This window comes from Carya illinoinensis, chromosome 2, assembly GCF_018687715.1.
Source record: "Carya illinoinensis cultivar Pawnee chromosome 2, C.illinoinensisPawnee_v1, whole genome shotgun sequence".
NCBI classification, from domain to species: Eukaryota; Viridiplantae; Streptophyta; class Magnoliopsida; order Fagales; family Juglandaceae; genus Carya; species Carya illinoinensis.
Window position 1 is genome coordinate 8,496,332 of NC_056753.1, and position 25,930 is coordinate 8,522,261.

The 25,930-nt window shown below is 35.8% G+C and overlaps 1 protein-coding gene and 1 pseudogene across 1 annotated transcript; both read right to left on the bottom strand.

Annotated features, from left to right (window-relative positions):
- Positions 1–2,128: 2,128 nt before the first annotated feature.
- LOC122301675 (aspartic proteinase CDR1-like) lies at positions 2,129–3,534 on the bottom strand. Its single transcript, XM_043113071.1, has one exon. The coding sequence runs from the start codon at positions 3,532–3,534 to the stop codon at positions 2,176–2,178; it is 1,359 nt and encodes a 452-aa protein (XP_042969005.1). The 3' UTR covers positions 2,129–2,175.
- A 9,884-nt stretch (positions 3,535–13,418) lies between these two features.
- On the bottom strand, positions 13,419–18,996 carry LOC122301677 (annotated as a pseudogene).
- Between the last annotated feature and the right edge of the window lie 6,934 nt (positions 18,997–25,930).

Sequence of the window (25,930 nt, forward strand, 5' to 3'; positions counted from 1 at the left end):
TTCAAACCTATAAATGGTTGAGTTGACTTAGCCGTTTCCGATTTCTTCAAATAGGACTTAATGCTTGCAATGGCCATCATAGAAATGAGGTATACATTAAGGGTAGACTATCTATGGTAGCCATTTGACCATTGGCCACTCATGGTGGTCCGGAAATAAAGTTACAAATCAAAACCCCCTAAAAACACAATAAAATGGAGAGAGATGTATACTAACATTTTTTGTAATGGTTGTGGTGGTGATTGACGGCGGCGTGTGACAGATTCAATGGCTAAGTGCGACAATTTGAATTTTGGACGTGGATTGAAATATTGTCCGACATTCAGACATACTACATATATTCAAATATCTTTCAAATGTTATAACTAATACATTCTAACGTTAGTTATTTCTTGTACCATTTGAACATTGGTTGTAAACGCTTGAATATACATGGAATGAGTTTTATATATATATATATATATGCAAATATTATATATAGTATATTCCCTAGATATAGACTGGGGAAATACTATATGGAGTTAGTATATATAGAATATGATAATATATACTATATATACTATATTATTTTAATATGTTAATATATATATAGTAATATATATATATTATAATGGTAATTACTTACTATACTAACTGTATAGATAATATACTATATAAGTATATAATATATACTATATATATTTCTATACTTTTTTAACCATATATATAATATATATTATATAGATTACTATACTAACTATATATACTATATTATCTATGTAGAAATATAATTTATTATAGTATTGAACATTAATATATAAATCACGTTTGAACAGTAAATAAATGTTCGAACACCGTAGGAATTACATTAGAACGTTCGAACATTACTAAAAAACATGGCGAGAACTTTCCCGCATTGATTCTATGCCATATATGGAAAACTTGATTTATACTAGGTTCTCATGTCAAAAAAATTATGTTAGGATTTTATTTTTACATTCAAACATGAAATAATGAAGTTCGAACATTTTTTTAAAAAATTGGCAGGACCTTTCCCGTGTTGATTCTATAGCATATACGAGAAACCTAATTTCATCTATGTTTACATATCAATAGTGTTATGTTTGAATATATTTTGTTCCATTCAAACGTGAAATAATGAAGTTCGAATGTTTTTTATAAAAATTGGTGAGACATTTCCCACATTAACTCTATGGCATGTACGGAGAAACTAATTTCATTTATGTTTATATGTGAACAGTGTTACGTTTGAATGTTACATTTTGTATAATAGACTTGATTGGACACTTAGCAGCATTGAAAAATTTTGGAACATGCTCAAACATAATGGAAACGTTTAAACGTTATAGCAATTTGATGTGATGACTTCCCATCTAAAAAGTTGCCGCAAAAGTACTCTTTACCAAACAGAATGATAAGAAATGATAAGAAGCTATATATACCATTGTAATATTGTGGATTATTATTTAATTCCTAGTCTGATGGATATTTTTCTTTCTTGCCAGAAATGATAAGAAGCAATACCATAAGATAAACATATATCCAGCTCATAACTATTCGTTTAAGCAAAACTAGCATGTCAACCCAGCTGTCACAATAATTAGGATATAGTTAATTAATATTATTCATGCGAATCGAGTTAAACTTATTTAGGAATAAAAGTTTGTATTAAATTTGGACAATAAACCTATGAACCGACAAGATTTGGAGCATCGTGAGTAACTATGTTAATTTAAGTTTTTCAAACTGTTTCATCAGAACTACACCTACTACGTACGTATGAAATGCAAGAGGGACATGATGATCCGTTACATCCTTGCACGGGAAATCAAGAATATATATATATTTATTTATATGATCAGTCCTCTCTACCCAAATTTAAATCATATCTTAATGTTACTTTGGAATTCACTCAGCAGCCATAAATGCTGTGAAGCCATTTGTGTTTATCTCTCACACTTTAGTCTCTATCCCTAATGAATTTAGGCAGAAACTCTAGTCTCTAGGCATATACATGAGAACTTGTATATAAATAACAATCAAATTAAGTAATTCTTTTTAAATATTTTGATTGTATTTATTTAAACAGCAACTACTGGTGAAATAAACCAAAGCAAATAGCAATTACTGGTGAAACAAACAAAACATGTCCATGTCATAAACGGAGTCAGTCATTTACATATGCATCCTGTTGCAATCCGCTGGCATGAAGGACACGGTGTTCTCCTTGAGGTCATAACCTACCAAGAAGCTCATCTGCGCCAAGTTTCCAAAGATGGACAACCTCTCGTCCGGACGAAAAGCCAAGCACAAGAGCTCCTCACCAAGTCTAACAAAGGTGTTTAACTGATTCAGCTGCACGTCTGCACCTCTGAAATGTGCTGTGATAATGGGAGAGCCAATGTTATCAGATGCAGATTTGTAGCAAAGACTTAGGACATCTTCCGGGTCAGGTGTGCGTTCTGCATCAATTTCTTCTGCCACTGCAGATTCAAACTCTTTATAGAAGTCTACCGGCAATAATGTCAACGTCGTGCCTGAATCAATGATAATGTTGCCTTCTATAAATGGGGAAGAATTTCCCAGTTCCAATCTTTTGTTCCCAACACTCATGGCCTCAAGTGTTAGGACGTAGAAATTATCTGGGTTTTTGGTTACCAAGGGAGTAGACACAACCTCCGGACCAGAAACTATAGCATCACTGCCAAAACTCATTCTACTTGAGCGGGTACTGCCTAGGGGCACCAAGCAGTAGGAGAATTTACCATCTGCAGAAGAACCCAGTTGGGAAACAAGGGAAACCATGCCGCCCCCAAGGCCGATAATTCCGGAGCCGTCGACACTAAAGGTTCCACCGTTGTTGTGTCCACAGCCTATGACAATATTACTAAATGACGCAGGTTGGGAGCCGCTCGCAGATGATGATGATGATCCGAGCGTGAGTGTGTCGAAAGCAAGGTCCCCATTTGTGAATGATTGATCACCATAAGACATTGAATATAAGCAAGTTGATGATGATGAGCAATGGCCCATTTCTCCTAAAGAATCGCATTCCCTTGAATTGCAGGCGATTGTTTTGAAAGTATTGGATTTTCCCGGATCAAAAAGCGGGAATGCTTGCTCGTAACAGTCGGTGCAAGGCTTGCATTGCAGCCAAATCAGATCACTACCCGTATCTGCAATCCCGAGGACCGCTACTGGTGGCGTGCCGACAGAGTATTTCATCAGGTATTCGCCTTTATCTGAGATAATTTCCGACTCGACTGATTGGGGAGAAGTTGAAGACCGAGTTGGCTTAAAATGATTGACACGGTTGATGGAACGGTACACAGCCTTGGCTGTGCGCTGCGATGGAGTTTCAGAAGAGTTGTAGAAGGGAGAGTCAGGGGAATCCCGGTGGATGAGATCCACGCTGAAGCCGCCATTATTGAGAGTAGCCGAAGTACTGAGAGAGAAGCTACAAAGAACAATATTAATGGCGATGAGTATAGAGGGTAACGAAGCAAAAGACAGAAGAGAATCATGAGATGCCATGGCTGAGTACTGACACATTAGCACTACTACTGTGTAAATATAAAGAAAAACCATACATGCATGCACAGAAGTAATATAAAGAAAAACCATACATGCATGCACAGAAGGAAAGGTATTAAAACCTGTTATATATTTTAACATAAACTTTTAATAATTGGATCTTTTGATTTTATATGATCCACAATAATAAATAGCAATAAACAAGCACATACATTTCTTCATTAATTCTATGAAAAATTAGATCTGACTATGAGAGAAGGATCATGCTAGTAACTTAGCATCCAAGTGCATCTCTCTCGATGACTAGAGGCACAATGATGCGAGTCATATCGGTCCTATGTTATATAACCAACAAATTTCCTTCCATGTACCACAACACCAGTAACTAATTTAACATGATATGTAATTTAGACAATTAAGGCTAATACCATGATACGTTGGATTCCAATTCATGTCTATTGTAGACATTATCTTATTGTCATTCATCTATATCATTTAATGTACATATAAAGTGAAAAGACAAAAAAAAAAAAAAAACCATAATAGATATTTTTCAATGTCCAGTAACAAAATACTTGGCATATTAATGATCTCTATAACATGTTCACATTATGGGTATAAGCATAGAACCCATCTTTTCAACATGTTCTTTAAATTATAATCATTAACACACTATTGATATGGACATATTTGTTTCTATACTTTTTCCTTAACACTTAGGTATTTAAAATTTCATCAAATACTCATCATTCGGAGAACAATATTCTGAATAATTCTAGCCATACATTCTCAGTGGCTTGGCTATAAGTCGAAAATTTCAAGTCCCAAGATAAATTTCCTTAGTCATATACCATATATTGTGGCCTCAAAGCATACCACAAACTCAATCCCTATTGCACATGAATCAGTAAGATATTTGCCTCATGCTTTTCCATAAAGTAACTCTACTAGATAGTAAAATATATAACCATAATTGTATTTTTCATCATAGAGTAATTTCACAAAATAGGGTCTAAATATCGAGTTATCTTAAGAGTATCAATTCTTCTTAAGACAATAATATAATCTTTAATTTCTTACAAATAACTTTGCATTCTTTTCACAGCTTTTGGTTCAAACATCATTAGGTTACTTTGGCAACAACCAAAGGTGCCAACTGAAAAATTGATATTCAACCTTAAAATGCATATACATAAGTTCTTTAATAGCCTAATCAATTTTAGGACACTATAAAATACTGATCAACATGTTACATTTATTTTTAAAGTATCAATTTACTAGTAATTTTTCATGCAAAATCTTTTCAAACTTTATGTAACTATACTGAGACAATTCTAGCAGCCATCGTCTTGGTATTAAATTCAATCTCAATTACGAATGATGTCTCATTTATAAATTTCATTTGATGTCATACTACTAATGATGACTCATTCTTGCCAAAAAGTCATATACATGCATGACCATAAATATAAATATACTCCCACTGATCTAAGGGTATATATATTAACAATAAATATTTTTCTTAAATCCAAAACAGCATTGGTATTATTAAATTTCATATACCAATTTTCAAAAACAATTGTTACCTTTTCTAAATAATCATTTTATTCGTTTCTTGTAGACTGCACACTTTCACTCAACAATTGTTTTCACATCTATTTAATGTAAATCTAGACCATAATGAACTACTAATGCCATAGTGATCCTTAATGAGTTCTCTCAGGTTAAATAGAAAAATCTTTCTCCAGTCAATGTTAATTTCTGAGTAAAACCCATAATTACAAGTCTGACTTTATATCGTTCAACATTATTTTTAAAGTTAGGATTTTGTCTCCAAGACTCATTTACAGTTAAAGTTTTGTCTTCAAGACGCATCTACATTAAACTTTTTATAGTTTTAGGCAATTAGACGAAATTACAGACTTTTATACATGGATTTCAATAACTCTTTTATGTATTAATCTTTTATAAAATCACTTATTTATATAATTTGTGAAAACATATGTAAACTTTTATTTGTTTCTATATCACATTCAAAATTTGAAAATACACCACATAGCTTAACCAAATAGCAAATCAAGAAGATTGCATGAGGTTACCTGTTCTAATGTCTCTATGGGCAATTTTTTAGTGGTGTTTCTCTAATGAGGTGAATGATCATTTGCTTGTTATTCCATTTATCATTAAGATAATCATAAAAGGAAACTGCAAGAATTTTAAAAAGTACAAGAATGCACTTCACAACAATCACATCTCTAATTTCCAAACTCCCACTGATTTTGCCAACCAAAAGAAATTTAATATTTCAATTTTCTCAAAATTCAAACCATAAATAGAAACAATACAGTCTAGATCATTTGAATCCCCTTAAGTAATCAATAATAGTAATGTACTCAATAACTATTATAGGATTCAACTATCTTTTATTTAAGTTATAAATTATTACTTTAATTTGACTACCTATACATGTATATGCTTTAAAACAATTCATAACTCAAAAAATCAATCATTAAGGCTAAAACACAGTATAAGTTCTAGACCATTATAGCACAACTCTTAATATTTTTTATGACACTATTTCAATTCAATTCAATGATTTTCATATTCTATCTAACTGCAATTTCTCTCCATGAGAAGTATTATAAAAATTAGTAATGTCTTGAGACTTCTCATGTAGCAGATAGATATATTCATATCATGAAGATCATTTATAAAAATAATGAAATACTTATGTTAAACATTATAGAGAAAAACATTTACATATGTTTGTATGCATTATCTCAAGAAACTCTCTATTTCTTATATCATCTTTTCTTGATATGTTTGATTTGAATTCCTTTTATATAATTCAACAGGCATCCAGAGATTAAAAAACCTAAATACGGAAAATATTTTATTTACTAATCTCTATAACTTTTCTTGAAGATATTCTCCAAACTTTTATGCCACAAATTATATTTCAAATTCTATGCTATAAATTGTAAAAGCTTTTTATAAATCATTTTTCTTTTTGGTTCAAATACATACCTTATGAGTGAAAAAAAAAAAACTTTTAATAAAAAACATTATTATGAAGGCATGACAAATACAACTTTATTGGAAAGAAAAGGGGAACCAATATAAGTGACATTTTAAAACAAATTGAAATTTGAACATTTGTACTTGAGTTTAATCTAAAAAGAATGCATAAACATTTATAAGATCTGATTCAAAACTTATATGGTTTACCCTTCCCTTCAAATTAAGGCACCTAAAACTTCATGTGTCATTATTTCTTTCAAACTTCAATTGATACAATTCTTATATTTTCATTACAATCATTTCATTCATTTCCAAAAGATACAAATTAAGAAAATGAATTTGTATCTAGCTAACAAACATGCTACTAACTTGTTCATTACTCTAATGAAAATAATGCCTCTGAAGTATTGTTTAACATGTAGTAATTAATTCAATTTTATTAAATATTGTACTTTTCTGACCCTTATCACTATTCTCAATAATAATTGATGTTAAATTTAAAATGGATAAACCAGGATCTAAAACTCTTAGTGTAAATTTGACACGCTCATATTTCTCTATATTAGATTTCATTCTATATATGAAACTTGTAATGATATTCATATGCTTACTGCAAGAAAAACATTTTGTTCACATTAATGCTTTGAGTTCGACACTTATAAACAATAACAAAATTTAAACCATTATGGATGAACTAACAGTGTTATTGAAATCTCTCATTCTGGGATTGAATCTCAACACACAGAATGTTCCCTCCATTTTTTATTTTAGACTTTAAACCATGTATTTTCAAGAATTTAAACTATTATGAATGAACTAATAGTGTCATTGAGGTCCTTCATTTGGAAATGAACCCTAACACACAAAATGTTCTGTCTAGTTTCAAATTCTATGGATAAACTAATTGTATCATCAGAATTCTCTTTTGGGAGTAGACTTTGACGGTCCCTCCAATTTCAAATTATGTGAATGAACTATGTGTATCATCAGAATTCTCCTTTGGGAGTAAACTCTGACATACAAAGTGTTCTCTCCAATATTAAATTCTGGAGATGAACTAGTTGTATCATCAGAATTCTCTTTTGGGAGTAAATTTTGACACACAAAGTGTTCCTTCCAATATTAAATTATGTGGATGAACTAGTTGCATCATCAAAATTCTCCTTTGGGAATAAACTCTGACATACAAAGTGTTCCCTTCAGTATTAAATTCTATGAATGAACTAGTTGTATCATGCATTAGAACTCTCATTTAGGAGTAAACTCTGACATATAAGTGTTCATTCCAACCTTTCTTTGATGGATAAACAATTAGTGTCATCAAGACCTTCCTCTGGCAGTAGATCTTGACACACAAAGTGTTCACTTAAACTTTAATTTGTTGGATGAACTAATAGTGTCATCAAGACCTTCTTTGAAAAAATATCTTGACACACAAAATTATTGACCTTACTATGGAATTTAAAGATTTTTCACCAAAATTTAAGAAAATATGGTACCTTTGGGCAACCACCAATCTTTCCTCTAATTTTGATATAAATCATTTGCCCCATATTGGATAATATATATATATATATATATGTATGGCATGATAATAAGAGTCAGAATAAATAATTCATACATGTATTTAATAATAATAACATGTATATAAGATTTAATGCATGTATTTAATAATGAAATTTAATAAAATTTCCATATATGTAGATAACAATAATAACATCTATATAAGAGAAAATAAAATTTCAAGAATTTTTTCTTCTTCTTCTTTTTTTGCTAAAATAATAAATAAAAAATATTAAAATAATATTATTTTATATTCTAACCGTTCGGGTCTGGACCGAACCATTTCAATGACCCAGGACAAAAACCCAGTTCAAGAACAAGCAGGGGTCTAATCTGTTAATAGTAATGGGTCAAGCCTGTATATGGTTTTTTTTAATTTATTTTTTAATAAATCAGGTTGGGCCATTACAATGGCCTATTTCACTCTCTCTCAAGTTGGGCCAGAGCCCAACACTTTACACATTAGAAAAAGAAACTCATGCAAAAACCAGTTGGATTGGGCCAAAGCCCAGCCCACGGCCCATAACCCAAATCTTAGTTTTAATGACTTGAGCTGGGCCAAGGACCATAGCCCGACCCACAATCCAAGTCCATAATATTAGAAAACCCTAGCAGTTTCTACTTTCTTCTCTCAGCGAGTCAACGCCGCACTACATGAGTTATATATTTTCTGCTTCCCTTAACATGCACATGGTGCCTCAGCAGTTCAAATTTCATGGTATCTCAACAATGGTCTTCATCGGCTGGGAGAGAACGACATGGTATCCCCAGACTCCACCCGCTGCCGAGGTCGACCTCCTCCTCCTTTTTTATTTTGTTTCCATCTATGCCACAGTCACTGGGGCTTTTAAAGGCCCATGCAATGCCATTACAAAGGTATTGGTGAGGAGGTTCTCAACCTCCTCGCAGCGCCATAACAACCTTACCTTTTTTTTATTTAAACAAAACCGAACATTGTGGCCACGGCTTTGAAGCCCTTGCGCCGCCGTTATAGAGGCGTCGATGAGGGGTTCTCAACCTCCTCCCGATGCCAAACAACCCTCCCGGGTTTTGTCTTCCAAGTTTCCAACATACCGACCTTTGAAATAGATCGGGCCACCCAAAAAAAAAAAAAAAAAAACCTAGAGGACTTTACGACGGTGGTAGTGGTGGTGTTCTTCCATCCCAGAGTACCAATGAGGGCACTCCGACCACCTTGTGTTGTCCCTTCTCGGCCTTACTCAGCGGCTCCTCATCACTATTCTTTCTCTCTCTCAACAGGGCCATACAAGCACAATATATAGTTCGTGAGAATTGGAAGTAATTTCATATGCATAAATACAATTGCAATTTCAAATACAGTTTAAAAAATCAATGCAAAAATTTTACACATGTTGAACCAAACTACAATTTCATGTATATGTGTGACATTCACGTAGCAGTTCATGCATAATATCAATACGAAGCAGTTTATGTTCTTTTTTTTTTCTTTTGTTTTTTATTAAGACCGAGAAGAAATTTACGAGCATATACAATCCTTTTATCGAGATCATAAAAAATTTATAACCTAACGCTCTGAAACCACATGTTAAATATTTTAACATGACCTTTTAATAATTTGGTCTTTAATTTTATATAATCCACAATAATAAATAATGATAAAAAACACGTACTTTTCTCTATCAGTTTGATGAATAATTAGATATGACTATGAAAAAAAGATCACCCTAACAACTTAGCCTTCAAGTGTCTTCCGATGGCTAGAGGCACAATGATATTGTAGGTGAGAACCCTTGAATCCTTCAGTTCAATTTATAGATTTCTAATTATCAAGAAATCTCAGACTTTGTATCTGACTATAATTAGAGATATAGAGTTTTAATCTTATATCTTAGGAGTTTTTCTTATCCCATTATAACTCTCTATTAACTGATAAGTTTTGAGCAATTCCAAACTCTATTAAGATGGGTGTATGTGGGACATAGAGTTTAAATAAAACTCTTACGAAATCATCCATCAATACTCTTAATTAACGTCATTTTCCATTGAATTTACTGAGATTCTCCATTAATTATATATGGATGAGATCTCATGGTCTGGAAACATATGGGAATATAATTATATCTTTAAATATCATTAGTTATTAATTACCATAGATTTTAATTTTCTCGAGAATATCTAATAGGCAACCAACAATAAGCTGCAGGCATCGCTAGAACATGGGAAAATGAAACCAGCTTTAGCTAGCTAGGGTGTTGTAAAAGGAAAATGATAGAAGGATAATTTTCTCTCGGATAAAAAACAGAATATAAGAAAAAGAAACAAAGAAAAATTTCTTAGAGATATAAAGCCTGAGGTTTTTTGGAAACATGTGCAAGAAATGACAACGTGTTGCCAACTTCAATTTAATTCATATATTTGCAAAAAAAATAAAATAAAATAAAAAATTAAAAAATTAAAAATTAAAAATTAAATTCTCAATAAAAGAAGAGGTAGGTGACCAGCATAATAATCCTTCATCGACGTCGTGACCATAGGAGTCGAAATATACCTTTGCAAAACTTTAATTACATGCACATTAGAAGACATTTCCCACGTTAACTCTATGGCATATGCAGAGAACTTAATTTCATCTATATTCGCATGTCAACAATGTTACATTTAAATGTTACATTATGTTGAATAGACTTGGCAGGACATTTAGCAGAATTGGAAAATTTTTTAAGACGCTCGAACGTAATGGAAATGTTCAAACGTTACAGCAATTTGATATGACGACTTCTCATCTAAAAAGTCGCCACAAAAGTAACCTTTACTAAACAGAATGCCATCGTTATGTTTAGTTTAACCTATTGTCACGGGCATTATATTTTTTTTTTCAAAATTTTTAACACATTGCGGCAACTTCTCAAACATAACTACACGAACATGCAATACATACGTTAGAACTTATTCTGTTACATTCATACAAATATTTCTTAATGTTTGAATGATTAAAGAAGATGCGTTCGAACGTATTTATTAATCATCTAAATGTTTAATCTTTGACACTCAAACAATTGGCCAATAATGTGTGAATGCAAAATTTAAATGTCACATCACAAACATTCGAACATAAAAATTGAACATGCAAATGAAAAATATCAAACATTATATGTTTATCGTTTGAATGCTAATCGGTCAGCTGAACATTTGAACGTTATTATCTATGTTTAAACGTACTTTCTATGACATAATTTGACTATCACAAAATCTCTTCACGTTTAAACATTACAACTCACAGCAGACTTCCAACCGTCACAAAAAAATAAAAAAATAAAAATAAAAAAATAAAAAGAAAAAAAATTTGTAATAGTTGTATAGTAAATCATCACTAAATACTTTCTATGATGTCTTTTTGGTGATAGTGGGGGGAACGGTTTCAAACCTTCACTTTAGAGATTTTCACTTTAGAGAGAGAAGCTCTGCCCCCTCTCTAAAAAGCAAACAGACCGTTTCTTCGCCGTTGAGGGAGGTGGGAGCCTCGGCTCCTCCCTCCCTCCCCCCTCCCTCCTCCCTTTAGTTTTAGTTTTAGTTTTTTATCCTCTATTTTCTGTTTTTTCTTTTCGTCTGTTGTTTTTGGCCCGTTTTTGGTTTTCTCATTCGGCTCTTGCGTTTGTGGTGGTTAGCTCTTCTCCCCTGTTTTCAGTGTCTTTCCTGGTGTGAGGATCACCGGTAAGGGTCCCGACCAACCCAGCGAGGTGCCGCTTAGCAGAGGAGGCGTGAGCAATCCTGTGAGGTGGCGCTTTGCAGTGGAGGTGTACGGCGCGGACGAAACAGATGGGAGGATTTGGACGGGTGAGAAGCTAGCCTATTCGTGTTGAAGCAAGGCTGACGACTTGGGCTCTGGTGGGGCGAGGATACGGCGGGGTGGCTCGACGGCGAGAGGCTTGATTCTCTGTTCTCGTAACAGAGTGTTTTGGGTCTCGTACGATGGGGCTGCTGGTTTAATGTATCTGTTTCTGGCCGACTGTTTTGCAGGGGCTTATCTAGGCATCGGGGGTCTTCCCGTGCCTTGTGGTGATCGGCAGCAGCAGCGCTGCACAGGAACAGAGAAGGAAGAGGGGGCGGCGGACGTAGCGAAGAAACCCTAGTCCGATCCTTAGGCGCCCTGTTGTTAGTGGGTTGGGCCCCCGGGATGTCGGGTCATGGGCCTGGGCTGGGCCTTCTGTTATGCACAGCCCGTTAATGTTGTTATGTTGCTCTGTATTTGTTTTAATGTGTTTTAGCTTTATATTTTAAATATTGCCTAGAGTCCCACTCCTTCTTAAAAGGAATGTGGGTTTTGTCCTACTCCTCTTTTGGAGGAATGTAGGTTTGGTACTCTTCCTCCATGGGAGGAAAGAGTGTGGTATACCTCTCTTCTTCGGAAGAGAGGTGGTTTATCTCTGTTCATCAGAGAGCTTTCTCTTTTGACTGCTGTCAAAAGAGGAGGTGTAGAAGTTTTTAGACAATGTCCGTCACAAAGAAATTTGTTGACGGGGGAGCTCCTGAGCAGATGCATTAGTTGGCTTATGGTCTGGTTTTCCAGTTTGTTAAGTCACAGTTGTAACTTCGCCTATGAATATATGCAGTGAAGCATTTTCTATCAAAAAAAAAAAAAAAACATATATACTGATCATAACTATTCGTTTAAGCAAAACTGGCATGTCGACCGAGCTGTCACGATAATTAGGATATAGTTAATTAATATTATTCATGCGAATCGAGTTAAACTTATTAGGAAAAAAATTTTGGATTAAATTTGGACAATAAACCTATGAACCGACAAGATTTGGAGCATCATGAGTAACTATGTTAATTTAAGTTTTTCAAACTGTTTCATCAGAACTACACCTACTACGTACGTATGAAATGCAAGAGGGACATGATTATCCGTTACATCCTTGCAAGGGAAATCAAGAATATATATATATATATATATATATATATATATATATATATATTTATATGATCAGTCCTCTCTACCCAAATTTAAATCATATCTTAATGTTACTTTGGAATTCACTCAGCAGCCATAAATGCTGTGAGATCATTTGTGTTTATCTCTCACACTCTAATCTCTATGCCCTAATGAATTTAGGCAGAAACTCTAGTCTCTAGGCATAAACATGAGAACTTGTACATAAATAAAAATCAAATTAAGTAATTCTTTTTAAACACTTTGATTGTATTTATTTAATTTAACAGCAACTACTGGTGAAATAAACCAAAACACCACTAGCAATTAGTGGTGAAACAAACAAAACATGTCCATGTCATAAACGAAGTCTGTCATTGATTTACATATGCATCCTGTTGCAATCCGCTGGCATGAAGGACACGGTCTTCTCCTTGAGGTCATAACCTACCAAGAAGCTCGTCTGCGCCAAGTTTCCAAAGATGTACACGCTCTCGTCCGGACGAAAAGCCAAGCACAAGAGCTCCTCACCAAGTCTAAGAAAGGTGTTCAACTGATTCAGCTGCACGTCTGCACCTCTGAAATGTGCTGTGATAATGGGAGCGCCAATGTTATCAGATGCAGATTTGTAGCAAAGACTTGGGACATTTCCCGGGTCACGTGTGCGTTCTGCGTCAATTTCTTCTGCCACTGCAGATTCAAACTCTTTGTAGAAATCTGCCGGCAATAATGTCAATGTCGTGCCCGAATCAATGATAATGTTGCCTTCTATAAATGGGGAAGAATATCCCAATTCCAATCTTTTGTTCCCACCACTCATGGCCTCAAGTGTTAGGAAGTAGAAAGTATCTGGGTTTTTGGTTAATTACCAAGGGAGTAGACACAACCTCCGGACCAGAAACTATAGCATCACTGCCAAAACTCATTCTACTTGTGCGGGTACTGTCTAGGGGCACCAATCAGTAGGAGAATTTACCATCTACAGAAGAACTCAGTTGGGAAACAAGGGAAACCATGCCGCCACCAAGGCCGATAATTCCGAAGCCGTCGACACTAAAGGTTCCACCGTTGTCGTGTCCACAGCCTATGATAATATTACTAAATGACGCAGGTTGGAAGCCGCTCGCAGATGATGAAGATGATCCAAGCGTGAGTGTGTCGAAAGCAAGGTCCCCATGTGAATGATTGATCACCATAAGATATTGAATATAAGCAACTTGATGATGATGAGCAATGGCCCATTTCTCCTAAAGAATCGCATTCCCTTGAATTGCAGGCGATTTTTTTTAAAGTTCTGGATTTTCTTTGTTAAGGATAAAACAGTCACTGCACCAAATACCAGCTCACAACCATTGCAGCACCAGACGTCCAGTGCAGTCACGTAAACGCATCCTCTGTAGTGCACCTCTTTGTAACAAACTTTTGTAACAAATTGCATCTTTTCCATACTAGAATATTCTAGACTCTGTATTGCATACGCCTATAAAAAGACATTGTTTTGTAATACTATTTCAAGTATGAAAATATAAGAGAAGCTTTTCTTCAACTTGGTATTAGAGCACCATAGGACAAACATCCATGACTGCTTCTTCTCCTTCTTCTTCTTCTTCTTCTTCTACTCCCGCTCTTCCTTATCCAAATCTGTCCGATGTCATCTAAGTCAAATTTACTCCCGAAAACTACCTCTTATGGAAGGCACAACTAGTCTCGTACCTTTGTGGGCAGCTCCTCTACAAATATGTAGATGGCTCTTGTCCTCCTCCAAAACCTATACTCTTCGATTCCACCTCAAACCTAGCCTACGATTCCTGACTTGAATATGACCAAATGGTAATGTCTGTTCTTATTTCATCTCTCTCAGAACCTCTTATCGTCCAAGTGGTTGGTGCAATATTGCTCGAGCCGTATGGCTCTCTCTGGAGTCCTCCTTTTCGTCTGTTTCTCAAGTTCGTGTATTACAAACTCAATTTCAGCTTGCCTTCCTTAAGAAGGGTTCTGATTCAATTTCTACTTACTTTCGTTGAGCTAAAACTTTGGCTGACACCATGGCAGCTACAGAACGTCCACTTCCACCCTCTGAGTTCTTACGATACTTGCTTGCTGGTCTCGGCAGTGACTATGATGCTCTTGTATCATCAGTTACTACCCGTATTGAACCTATATCACTTAAAGAATTGCTTGGCCATCTCTTAGCTCACGAAGCTCGCATGCTTCACCACTCAGACACTCAGGTCTTTCACAGTGAACCTTCAACCAACTTCACTACAAAACCTCAACCTGCCTAATGTGGCTGAGGGTATTGAGGGGGTAGAAACAATTCTCGTGGCAGAGGAAGTGGCCTTTCCAATTCTCAGCATGGATGAGGTAACAATGGGAGTAACTTCTTTGCGGTCTCCACTAATAATTTTCTGATTTGTCAGGTGTGCAATCGTCACAGTCACTCTGCAATCAGTTGCTTCCATCGCTTCATTCAAGCTTACATTGCCTCACAACCAGCTGCAGCACATTTCTTATCTAGTTACTCTCCCAACACAAATTGGTACCTGGATACTACGGCTACAAATCACATCACCAGTGATTTAGCAAACTTGAATATACATGCTTCTGAGTATCATGGCGATGAACAGCTCTGTATTGGTGATGGGTCACCCATACCTATATCTCACACCAGTTCTGCCTCTCTTCCTTCTCCTACTTCTCACTTTCTTCTCAACAAAATACTCTGCGCTCCCTCATTTCAAAAAAATTTAATTTCAATATGGCAACTTTTTCTTGATAACAATGTCTCATTCGAATTTTTCTTTGATTCGTTTCTCATCAAGGACTGCAATTCGGGGACAATCCTCCTTCAAGGAACAACAAATAATGGACTCTACTCTTTTCCATCCACGCCTCCATCAGCTCAGACAAGCTCTCTCTCAGTTCCTCTTTGGCACTCTCTACTTGGCCATCCATCTATCAAGCTCGTTGAATCAATACTTAGTCAACATCGTCTCCAATATGATCCTTCTTTGTCACCTGCATTCTATGATGCATGTGCAATGGCAAAATCCCATAGAGTCCCAGCTTACTTACAGATACACCGCTCTACAGCTCCATTTCAGCTTATTTTCTCAGACTTATGGGGTCCCTCCCCACATGTATCTCATGATGGCTTTAAGTTTTACATTAGTTTTGTTGATGACTTCTCTCAATATACCTGGTTATTTCCTCTTAAAACTAACTCTCAAGCATTTGATACCTTTGTTAAATTTAAAACTCATGTCGAACTTCAATTCAACACCAAAATTAAACAATTCCAGTCGGATTTGGGGGGGGGGGGGGGAGTTTAGACCATTTTCTGAGTATCTAGCATCATGCAGAATAAAACACCGTGTTACATGCCCACATACACACACTCAAAATAGTATCGTTGAGAGAAAACACCGTCACATAGTCGATACTGGGTTGGCTCTTCTAGCCCATGCCTCCCTTCCACTCACATTTTGAAATTATGCCTTTATTCATGCTGTGTATTTAATTAATCTGTTACCCTCACCCTCTCTCAAAAATTCCTCTCCCCACTTCCTTTTATATAAAACCCAACCTGATTACACTGGTTTACGTGGTTTTGATGCTGAATGTTGGCCTTTAACCTCGTCATATAATCCCAATAAGTTTGCTTATTGATCAGTTCCATGTGCCTTCCTTGGCCTTAGCCCTTGTCACAAAGGTTTTATTTGCTATAACATTAATTTGGGTCGAATATACATTTTAAAGGATGTTAAGTTTAATGAATCAAAGTTTCCCTTTGCCCATAATCCAAAACCCAAATCTGACTCTTCTCCCGCTCATGTGGCTCTACCCATTTTCCCAAACCCATTCCATCGTCACCACTGTCAATCTCTATTTTGGGCTCACCACCATCTTCTTCCTCGTCCCCTTCTCCTTCTCCATCTCCATTATGCACATTGCCAAGCTCTTCTCTGCCTGATACTTAGCAGCATGCACACTCAATGTTAACTAGATCATGTACCAATACATCCCGACCCTGACAGTTCATAGATGGCACTATCAAATGGCCTCCTCCCCATGACCATGTCTCTGTCGTGGACTCTGTTTCTAAAACTCCCTCTTGTTTTACAGTTGCACAGAAATACCTAGAGTGGCACGACGCAATGGCAAGTGAATTCAACACTCTTCTGGAAAATCAAACGTGGTCCCTTGTCCCTGCATCTCATGCCACCAACACTGTAACCTGTAAATGGGTATTTCGAGCCAAACTGTTTGCTGACGGCTCCATTGAACGGTGAAAAGCTCAACTTATCGCCAAAGGTTATCTTCAACAGCCTAGCATAGACTTTGAAGAAACCTTCAACCTAGTAGTCAAGGCCACAACAGTTCGCCTGGTCCTTGCTTTGGCGGTTTCAAGACACTAGCCCACTTCAGGAAACTGTTTTCATGTCCCAGCCCCTTGGATTTTCTAATCCACAATTTCCATCTCATGTATGCAGGTTACACAAAGCCATTTATGGCTTTCGTCAATCCCCACAGGCTTGGTATTCAAGGTTGAGTAGTCGTCTTGTGGACCTCGGTTTTAAAATTTCTGCAGCAAATCCTTCTTTGTTCTTCTGTGAGGCTGGTTCTTCTACTCTATTTGTCTTGGTCTATGTAGATGATCTCTTGATCACAGGGTCCTCCACTCAGTGTATATCTGATCTTGTTGTTGCACTATGAAGTGATTTTTCAATCACTGACCTCGGCAACTTAAAATTTTTTCTGAGCATAGAAGCAACGCTTAACTCTCAAGGATTACTTCTCACTTAGCAGAAGTATATCAGTGATTTGCTTTACAAGACAAACATGCACTTAGCAAAACCTGTAAAAATGCCAATGGCCACCTCTGATAAATTAAGTACATTAACAATTAATTTATTTGAAGACCCCACATTATATCGGAGCATTGTTGGCTCATTGTAGTACCTATCTTTCACACGGCCCGATCTCGCATTCACTATCAGCAAGGTATGCCAATTCATGCATGCTCCTCACTTACCTCACTGGATAGTAGTTAAGCATATCCTAAGATACCTTAAACATACGTCCACTCTTGGCCTTCAGCTCTCTCCTTCCTCCTCTTTCAACATCACTGCATTTTATGATGCCGATTGGGCAGGCTGCCTCGACGATAGAAAATCTACCAATGGGTTTTGTATTTTTCTAGCAAAAATTTGATTAGTTTGTCTTCAAAACAACAACCCACTATCGCCAGGTCTTCCATGGAGGCCAAATTTAAAGCATTTGCAAACGCTACTGCATAAGTTATTTGGTTGCAACACTTGTGCAGAGATATTGGCGTACAACTTACTAGTGTTCCTCTACTCTACTGTGACAATTTGGGTGCCACTTACCTTTTCCTCCAACCCGGTATTTCATGCACGAACAAAGCACGTCGAAATCAACCTCCATTTTGTTAGAGATCGGGTCCTCAATAAGTCCCTAAAAGTGACTTTTATTTCTAGCAAGGATCAACTTGCCGACATACTTACCAAACCTCTCTCAACAGTACGCTTCCGAAGCTATCTTCAAGTCTACGTCTACACCATGTGCAGCTTGACTTGAGAGGGGATGTTAAGGATAAAATAGTCACTGCATTAAATACCAGCTCACAACCATTGCAGCACTAGACGTCCAGTGCAGTCACGTAAACGCGTCCTTTGTAACAAATTGCTTTTTTTCCATATTAGAATATCCTAGACTCTGTATAGCATACGCTTATAATTAAAAAAGCACTGTTTTTTAATACTATTTCAAGTCTGAAAATATAAGAGAAGCTTTTCTTCAACTTTCCTGGGTCAAAAAAGCGGGAAGGCTTGCTTGTAACAGTTGGTGCAAGGCTTGCATTGCAGCCAAATCAGATCACTAGCCGTATCTGCAATCCGAAGGACTGGTACCGGTGGCGTGCCGACAAAGTATTTCATCAGTTATTCGCCTTTATCTGAGATAATTTCCGACTCAACTGACTTGGGAGAAATTGAAGACCGAGTTGGCTTAAAATGATTGACACGGTTGATGGAACGGCGCGGTTGTGCGCTGCGATGGAGTTTCGGAAGAGTTGTAGAAGGGAGAGTACATAAGGGGAATCGCGGTGGATGGATCCACGCTGAAGCCACCATTATTGAGAGCAGCCGAAGTACTGAGACAGAAGCTACAAAGAACAATATTAATGGCGATGAGTATAGAGGGTAACGAAGCAAAAGATAGTAGAGAATCGTGAGATGCCATGGCTAAGTACTGACACATCAGTACTACTACTGTGTAAATTTAAAGAAAAACCATACATGCATGCACAGAAGGAAAAAGGTATTAAAACCATCCATCAATACACTTAATTAACGTTATTTTTCCATTCTTAAATATTATATGCATGAATTTACTGAGATTCTTCATTAATTATATATGGATGAGATCTCATGGTCTGAAAATATATGGGAATATAATTATATATTTAATTATCATTAGTTATTAATTAGCATAGATTTTAATTTTTTCGAGAATATCTAATATGCAATCAGCAATTAGCTGCATGCATCACGAGAACATGGGAAAATGAAACTAGCTATAGCTAGCTAGCTAGGGTCATGTCACAACAAGAAAAATTAGTTTTTCTGGCTAAGTATACTACCGGCGGGTAAAATTTGGTCTCAAATATACTGTTTTTTAATTTCAGAAAAAGTCTTGCGTCAACATGAAAAAAATAGCCGGTAAAAATGATTATTTTCGGCGAGTTTAGTGCGCCGAAAATACTTGGCCGCAAATAACCCCGTTGGCCATTCCAAGGTCGACTTAATAGTATTTTTGCTGTTATATGTTTTTGTTACAGCAACATTTTCTTACTTATTAAGGTGACTTTTAACTCGCCTTAATAACTTCTTCAGAAATCATTCCCCTGCCTTATTATTTTCCCACGCTCAATGCATTTTCCCTCTCTTTCTCGCTCGCTCTCTCTCTCTCTTTGGCTCTCGGGTTCTACAGGAGGGTTTCCGTTCAGAATCCAGCGCCATCGTCAACTCGTCGGTGAGTTTGTCTTTACAACTTCTAGGCTCCGTTAATCTCTATCTCACTCTCTGTAACCTTCGCCGGTGAGTTGATTGTTTCTCACTTCCTTTTCTTTGTCGATCTCAATCGAAATTATGAAGATCTGGTAGGCCTAGTTTTTCTAGTTTTGTTACCCCTCGATCTTTCCATGGGAGTTCATATTGTTAAGTACAACATAAACATCGAGATATATCTATTATCATGTAAAATGCTGTCCTAGATTTAAACCTGAGTCCCACTTAGCCATCCATTGTAATTTAGATACAATTTGAGTTTTTTTGGCACCAAAGAACTAAAATTAGAAGCGGATTTTGTTTCTTTAATTCCAAAAGTAGCGCAAAATCTTACTGAGCGGACAAAAATGAGCTCAGTCTCGACCTTCTGATTAGACAAAAACGGCTCAAGGAAGTCTACATAAGAAGCCTCTCAAGAAGATTCTTCTGAAATTACCTAGACTAGGCCGATACCTACTCTTTGGGTATGACTGCTACTGTAATGAATTATGGTCGACACCCTTGTAAGTTTGTAACAAGCTCTGCCGAAATAATGTAATTGTTTTTGTAATGCGCAGCAGGTGCTCGAGAATATTGCTTTGTGAAAGTTGTTAAGTTTAGTTTGCATATATACACATTCTTAATATCGTTCCCTGTTGTGTTGTCAAAAAAGTTTTTTCCATTTCGTACTTTCTTCGCGATCACCATACAAGAATGATTTGCATATCTGCCTATCACCCAGAGCGAGAGAGAGAATTCAATAAACGAAAAAAAGGCAAGATGATGAGATGATTGGTAGGCGTCCTGACCTTTGTTTTTATGCAGTTTGCTTTCTAGGTTTATTTGATGAATTATGGTACTTTCATGTGAACATGTAAACACAGTGGCTGTTTTAAAATTAACATTTATTTCCTCTTGCTTCAGTTTTTAAGCTGTTTGTTTCTTTCTTCTGCAGAGAAGTAATATATCAGGCAAGAATGAGCGTATTCATTGTTCATTGAATATCAATACAAAAACTGGGCGCTTATCAGCTAGGAGACCAAATTTGCAGGTTCTTTTATATTTTTTCACTTATCTTACAACTAATATACAAATAACAGAGCTAGATCTCTACTGCAAACTATTACAATTTTCAACCACATGATGTTTTCTTCTCAAATTATTCTTTTGATGCACCAAGTTTCTAATATATATATCACAAACCAAGTTTCTAATTTTTTTTTTTTGTGTAGTCAAGATGAAAGAGGAAGAAATCTAGTAAGTTCATATTGAAATTTATTAGATATTAAAAATGTAATGTTCTTGCTTTCTGTAAATCAGAATCAGCGTGCCTTGTGATATACAATGGCTACTTATCAAAAAACTTGGCATATATATATGCCTTGTGATATTCAATGGCTTTTTCCCAATTCTGTTCATAGGCTTTTTTGAGTGTTATTGCAGACTTGCAGTACCTTACGTGGGTGGCTTTTTTGAGTGTTTGTCACAACACGTTATAGTTTTTTCCAAATTAAAAAAGATAAACATGATTTGTGATCAAAACCACGCAATTTGACCTGCAGACAAAAGAAATCTTAAAACCAAATAATAATTAGCTGTAATCAAGAGATCGACATATATAATAAAACCATGATCTGCTATATATGCTGATCTAACAATGATCTACTAATTCTCATAGTATGTTTTATAAGAGAAATAGGAAGAATTTCATGAGTGTTATTAGCATAAGTTTAAATAATTAAATTTATTTGTTACTTCCATTATTTCAATATGTTATGCAAAAGTACTGCCGACGACATATATAATAAAAAGATCTATTTGATTGACATAAAGAACATTAGACTGAAGAATTAATATAATTAAAATAGTTCCTGCTTTTCAACCAAAAATAGGTCTCAATCGGAAAGGCATTGATGTTAATTAAAGACATAGAATAAATGATGTCATGATCTTATACATAATAATAATAATAATAATAATAAAAATTCCGCACCCTACGGCCACAGGGTAGTGATTCAAAAACTTAATCTAGAGTACTTGTGAGTTGTCGGTATCAACTGTTACATGCATGCATGGCACTATGGCAGCCACCAAACTCTTTGATCATTAGTAAATAATGATACACCACATTGAAGAGCGATGAGCAATAACACATACCCACATGATTCTTTAAATGATCTTTTTCCCAATTTACCAATTTTTAACCTTTAGGTATTTTTCGTAGATGGACAAGAGTTGGATGAAAATCACTGATAGATTTCGATCCAGTGAATATGCGACAGGCGTTAAAGATTTCATTACTTTGGCTCGATCTCATTCTACAAGTGATGAAATTCGGTGTCCATGTACCCTATGTTCAAATAATTATTTCCTACCTATAAGTCAGGTAGAGAGACATCTGTTCATTAAAGGTATTGAACCAACTTACACAACATGGATATTTCACGGCAAGGAGGAAGATTTACCTTTTATTGATGATGACGATCTTCATAATCCCGAACAAGCTGATCCTTACATTGATGACATTGATGTTATGTTACAATTCATTCGGGCAGGGAATTTCCCTAATGTTCCTTCATCCGAGTCATTTTATGCCGGGTTTTCAACCTCAATCGGAAGTGAATCAACCATGAATTTTGACCAGTTTTTGGTTGATTCACAGCGTCCTCTTTATGAAGGTTGTTCCAAGTATTCTAAACTTTCATTTTCAGTTAAGTTGCTGCACATTAAAACACTTGGTGGCTGGAGTGTAAAGTCATTTGACATGCTTCTTCAAGTATTACAGTCAACTTTTCCGAATGCTCTTTTACCGAAGTCATATCAAGAGGCACGGAACTTAGAGCGAGGCCTGGGATTTTCTTACACAAAAATACATGCTTGTCCAAATGATTACATACTTTATTGGAGGGAAAATTCAAAGAAACAAGAGTGCCCTAAATGTAAGTCATCAAGATGGATATTCAGTAACAATAAGCAACGACAAATTCCTCAAAAGGTTCTACGACATTTTCCGCTACAGCCAAGGTTGCAGAGATTGTTTATGTCACGTAAAACGACAGCTAATATGAGGTGGCATAGGGATCAGCGTGTCAATGAGGAAGGCATTCAAAGGCATCCTGCTGATTCTGAGATCAATGAGTTCAATCATATTCGGTATGAACTTCACAAAATATACAAGAGTTACAAGATGAACAAAGAAGCTCTTGCGAATGTGCCAGAGTTGGTAACACTAGCTACTTGGGTGAAGTTATGCGCTCGATGGTCAAGCGCGGAATTTAGGGTAAGTCTAATCGATGTTGATTGTGCTATTTTTTATATGTTTATGATCTAGTTGTGTTAATACAAGTCTGTGAATTGTAGATGATATCTGAGAAAAATAAAAGTAATAGAGCGAAGCAACAAACAAACCACACGGCTGGACGAACCTCCTTCGTAAGACTAATGCAAATGAGGGTACGAATTTTATTCAGATTTATACATGTTGTTTGCTAATTTTAATCGACAAATGTTGGAAGTAACATATTATTTGATGATTTGAACCGACAAATGGTATTAATCCCTGCTTGCATTTGTAGTCTAAGAGTGATGAGCACTTTATTGATTTCTTTAAAGAGGTGAGGTGGAGTAAGAAGAAGGGTAAATTTGTGACTCCAGTGACGGAAAAGAAACATGTGAGTGACTTTGAATGAATCCGTTTGTACGTATTATTTACCTTGTAGTTTTGAACGAATCCATGTGTACATATTAACGTGTGATTTCACTTCCTTGAATAGAATGAAATGGTTGCCAAGTACTCTAAGTTAGAGCCTGAGAAGCAGACTAAGGATGTTACTGCATCAATCTTTAGGGAGGTACTAGGGCACAGGCCAGGGTATGCAAGGGGGTTGGGGGAGATGGTTATCCCCGAGTCATCTAGACAGAACACTGCAGAAAAATTTGCAGCATTAACAGAACGTGCAGAGAGGCATGAGAAGGATGCTGAGTATTACAAGAATCAATTGGAAGAATTACGAGGGAATGTAGAGAAAGTGTTGGCGAAGCAAGCCGAATACGACAAATTATTAAGTTCATACATGGAATCACAGAGGCAAGCCCAAGGAGAGTCTCATAGAGAAAGTCAAGGACTTGCATAGGCAGTTCCATTTTTAGTCAATAAGTTTTTTGTGAGTTTTTTGTATGACTTTGGTTTCTGTAGGTTGGGACCAAATCAAGAAGTGAAAAAGGTGCGTATCTATGATTCTCTAACCTTATATATATATATATATATATATATATATATATATATATATATATATATATATATATCTAAAATATTAATTAGTCCCCTTAAATATTGCTCTTTTTCTTATCATATCGCAAAATTGCATGTTTTTTGTGATTTTCTAAGTACCTCAATGATTAATATGACTTACATGATAGGATGGAACCATCACGTCATCTAATACTCATGGACTATCTACAAGTAAAGATAGATGCATTCTTTAGATATTGAGAGGAAGCTACTTTAAAAATGATATGGGTATACATTATATTTTGGTTTTTGAAGTCCTTTCCTAATTTTGTAGTTGCAATTTAAATTTCTGTTGGGCTTTGGAAACTAAAGAAAAATTTGTGAATCTAAATTTTTGCAGCTTTGAGATCAATGAAGGAGGCTTCCAGTTTTCAGATGAAGAGGTATACCTTAAGGTTTTGAGATGAAGAAGGCAGCTTCCATGATGATCAAGACTTGCTTAGGAAATCCTTGTTACACAATAAAGTTGAGGAGTACACATGTAAACTTACATTGATCCATTAATGTGGGATGTTGGGTTGAATTTCAAATAGCACTTTTTATGATGAATGAATAATATACCGATACATGTTGGGGATATTTGAAACACTTATATCATGTAAACGATTAATTCATGATATTGAATGCTTATTAGGGAATATGTTGATCTATTATATGCGTTGGCTATTGTATCTAATGGGGGACTTCAGGTGTTTAAAAAACAAAATAAGAGGCTGAAATGGTAAATAATTGTAAATAGAAGCAGGAAAATGTTTTTGCGGCAACTTATAGTCGCAGCTAATATATGGTCGCCGGAAATAGTGACTTTTCTTGTAGTGTTGTAAAAGGAAAATGACAGAAGGATAATTTTCTCTCGGAAAAAAAAAATAGAAAATAAGAAAAAGAAAGAAAGAAAAATTTCTTAGAGATATAAAGCCTAAGGTTTTTGGAAACATATGCAAGAAATGACAACGTGTTGCCAACTTCAATTTAATTCATATATTTGCAATATATATATATTCTCAATAAAAGGAGAGGTGGAGCGACTTGGACTTTATGACCATAGGAGCCATTATTCACTGCGAACTATATATTTGCAAAAGTTTAATCACACATTACAAGTGTTGTACATGGGCGTGCTGTTTTTTTTTTTTTTTATGGAAATATACTTCATTGCATTTATTCAATAAGTGAAGTTACAACTGTGACTTATAAGTCAAGAGAACTCGACTATAAAATCAACTAACGCAGCTGCTCAGGAGCTTCTCCACACACAAAGTGACGGACATTGTCTAAGAACTTCTAAAACTCTCAAAAGAGAGAGTAACAGCTCTGTATGACCAGAGACTGGATGGCTCCTCCTACCTCCAAGAAGGCGGACTATGGAGACAAATGCTATGAACAAATGGTCCAATAGCATATAACCTAGACGAAAACCTAAAGACACAGACAACCTACAAAACAAAAACCAACAACGACAAAAACAAAAACAACCACGAGCACGACTTGAGCTTCGACGGCACACCCTCCACAGGCAATCGGCATAACGAGCCC

Coding starts and splice junctions, on each gene's coding strand:
- LOC122301675 (XM_043113071.1), bottom strand. CDS start 3,534: ATGGCATCTCATGATTCTCTTCTGTCTTTTGCTTCGTTACCCTCTATA.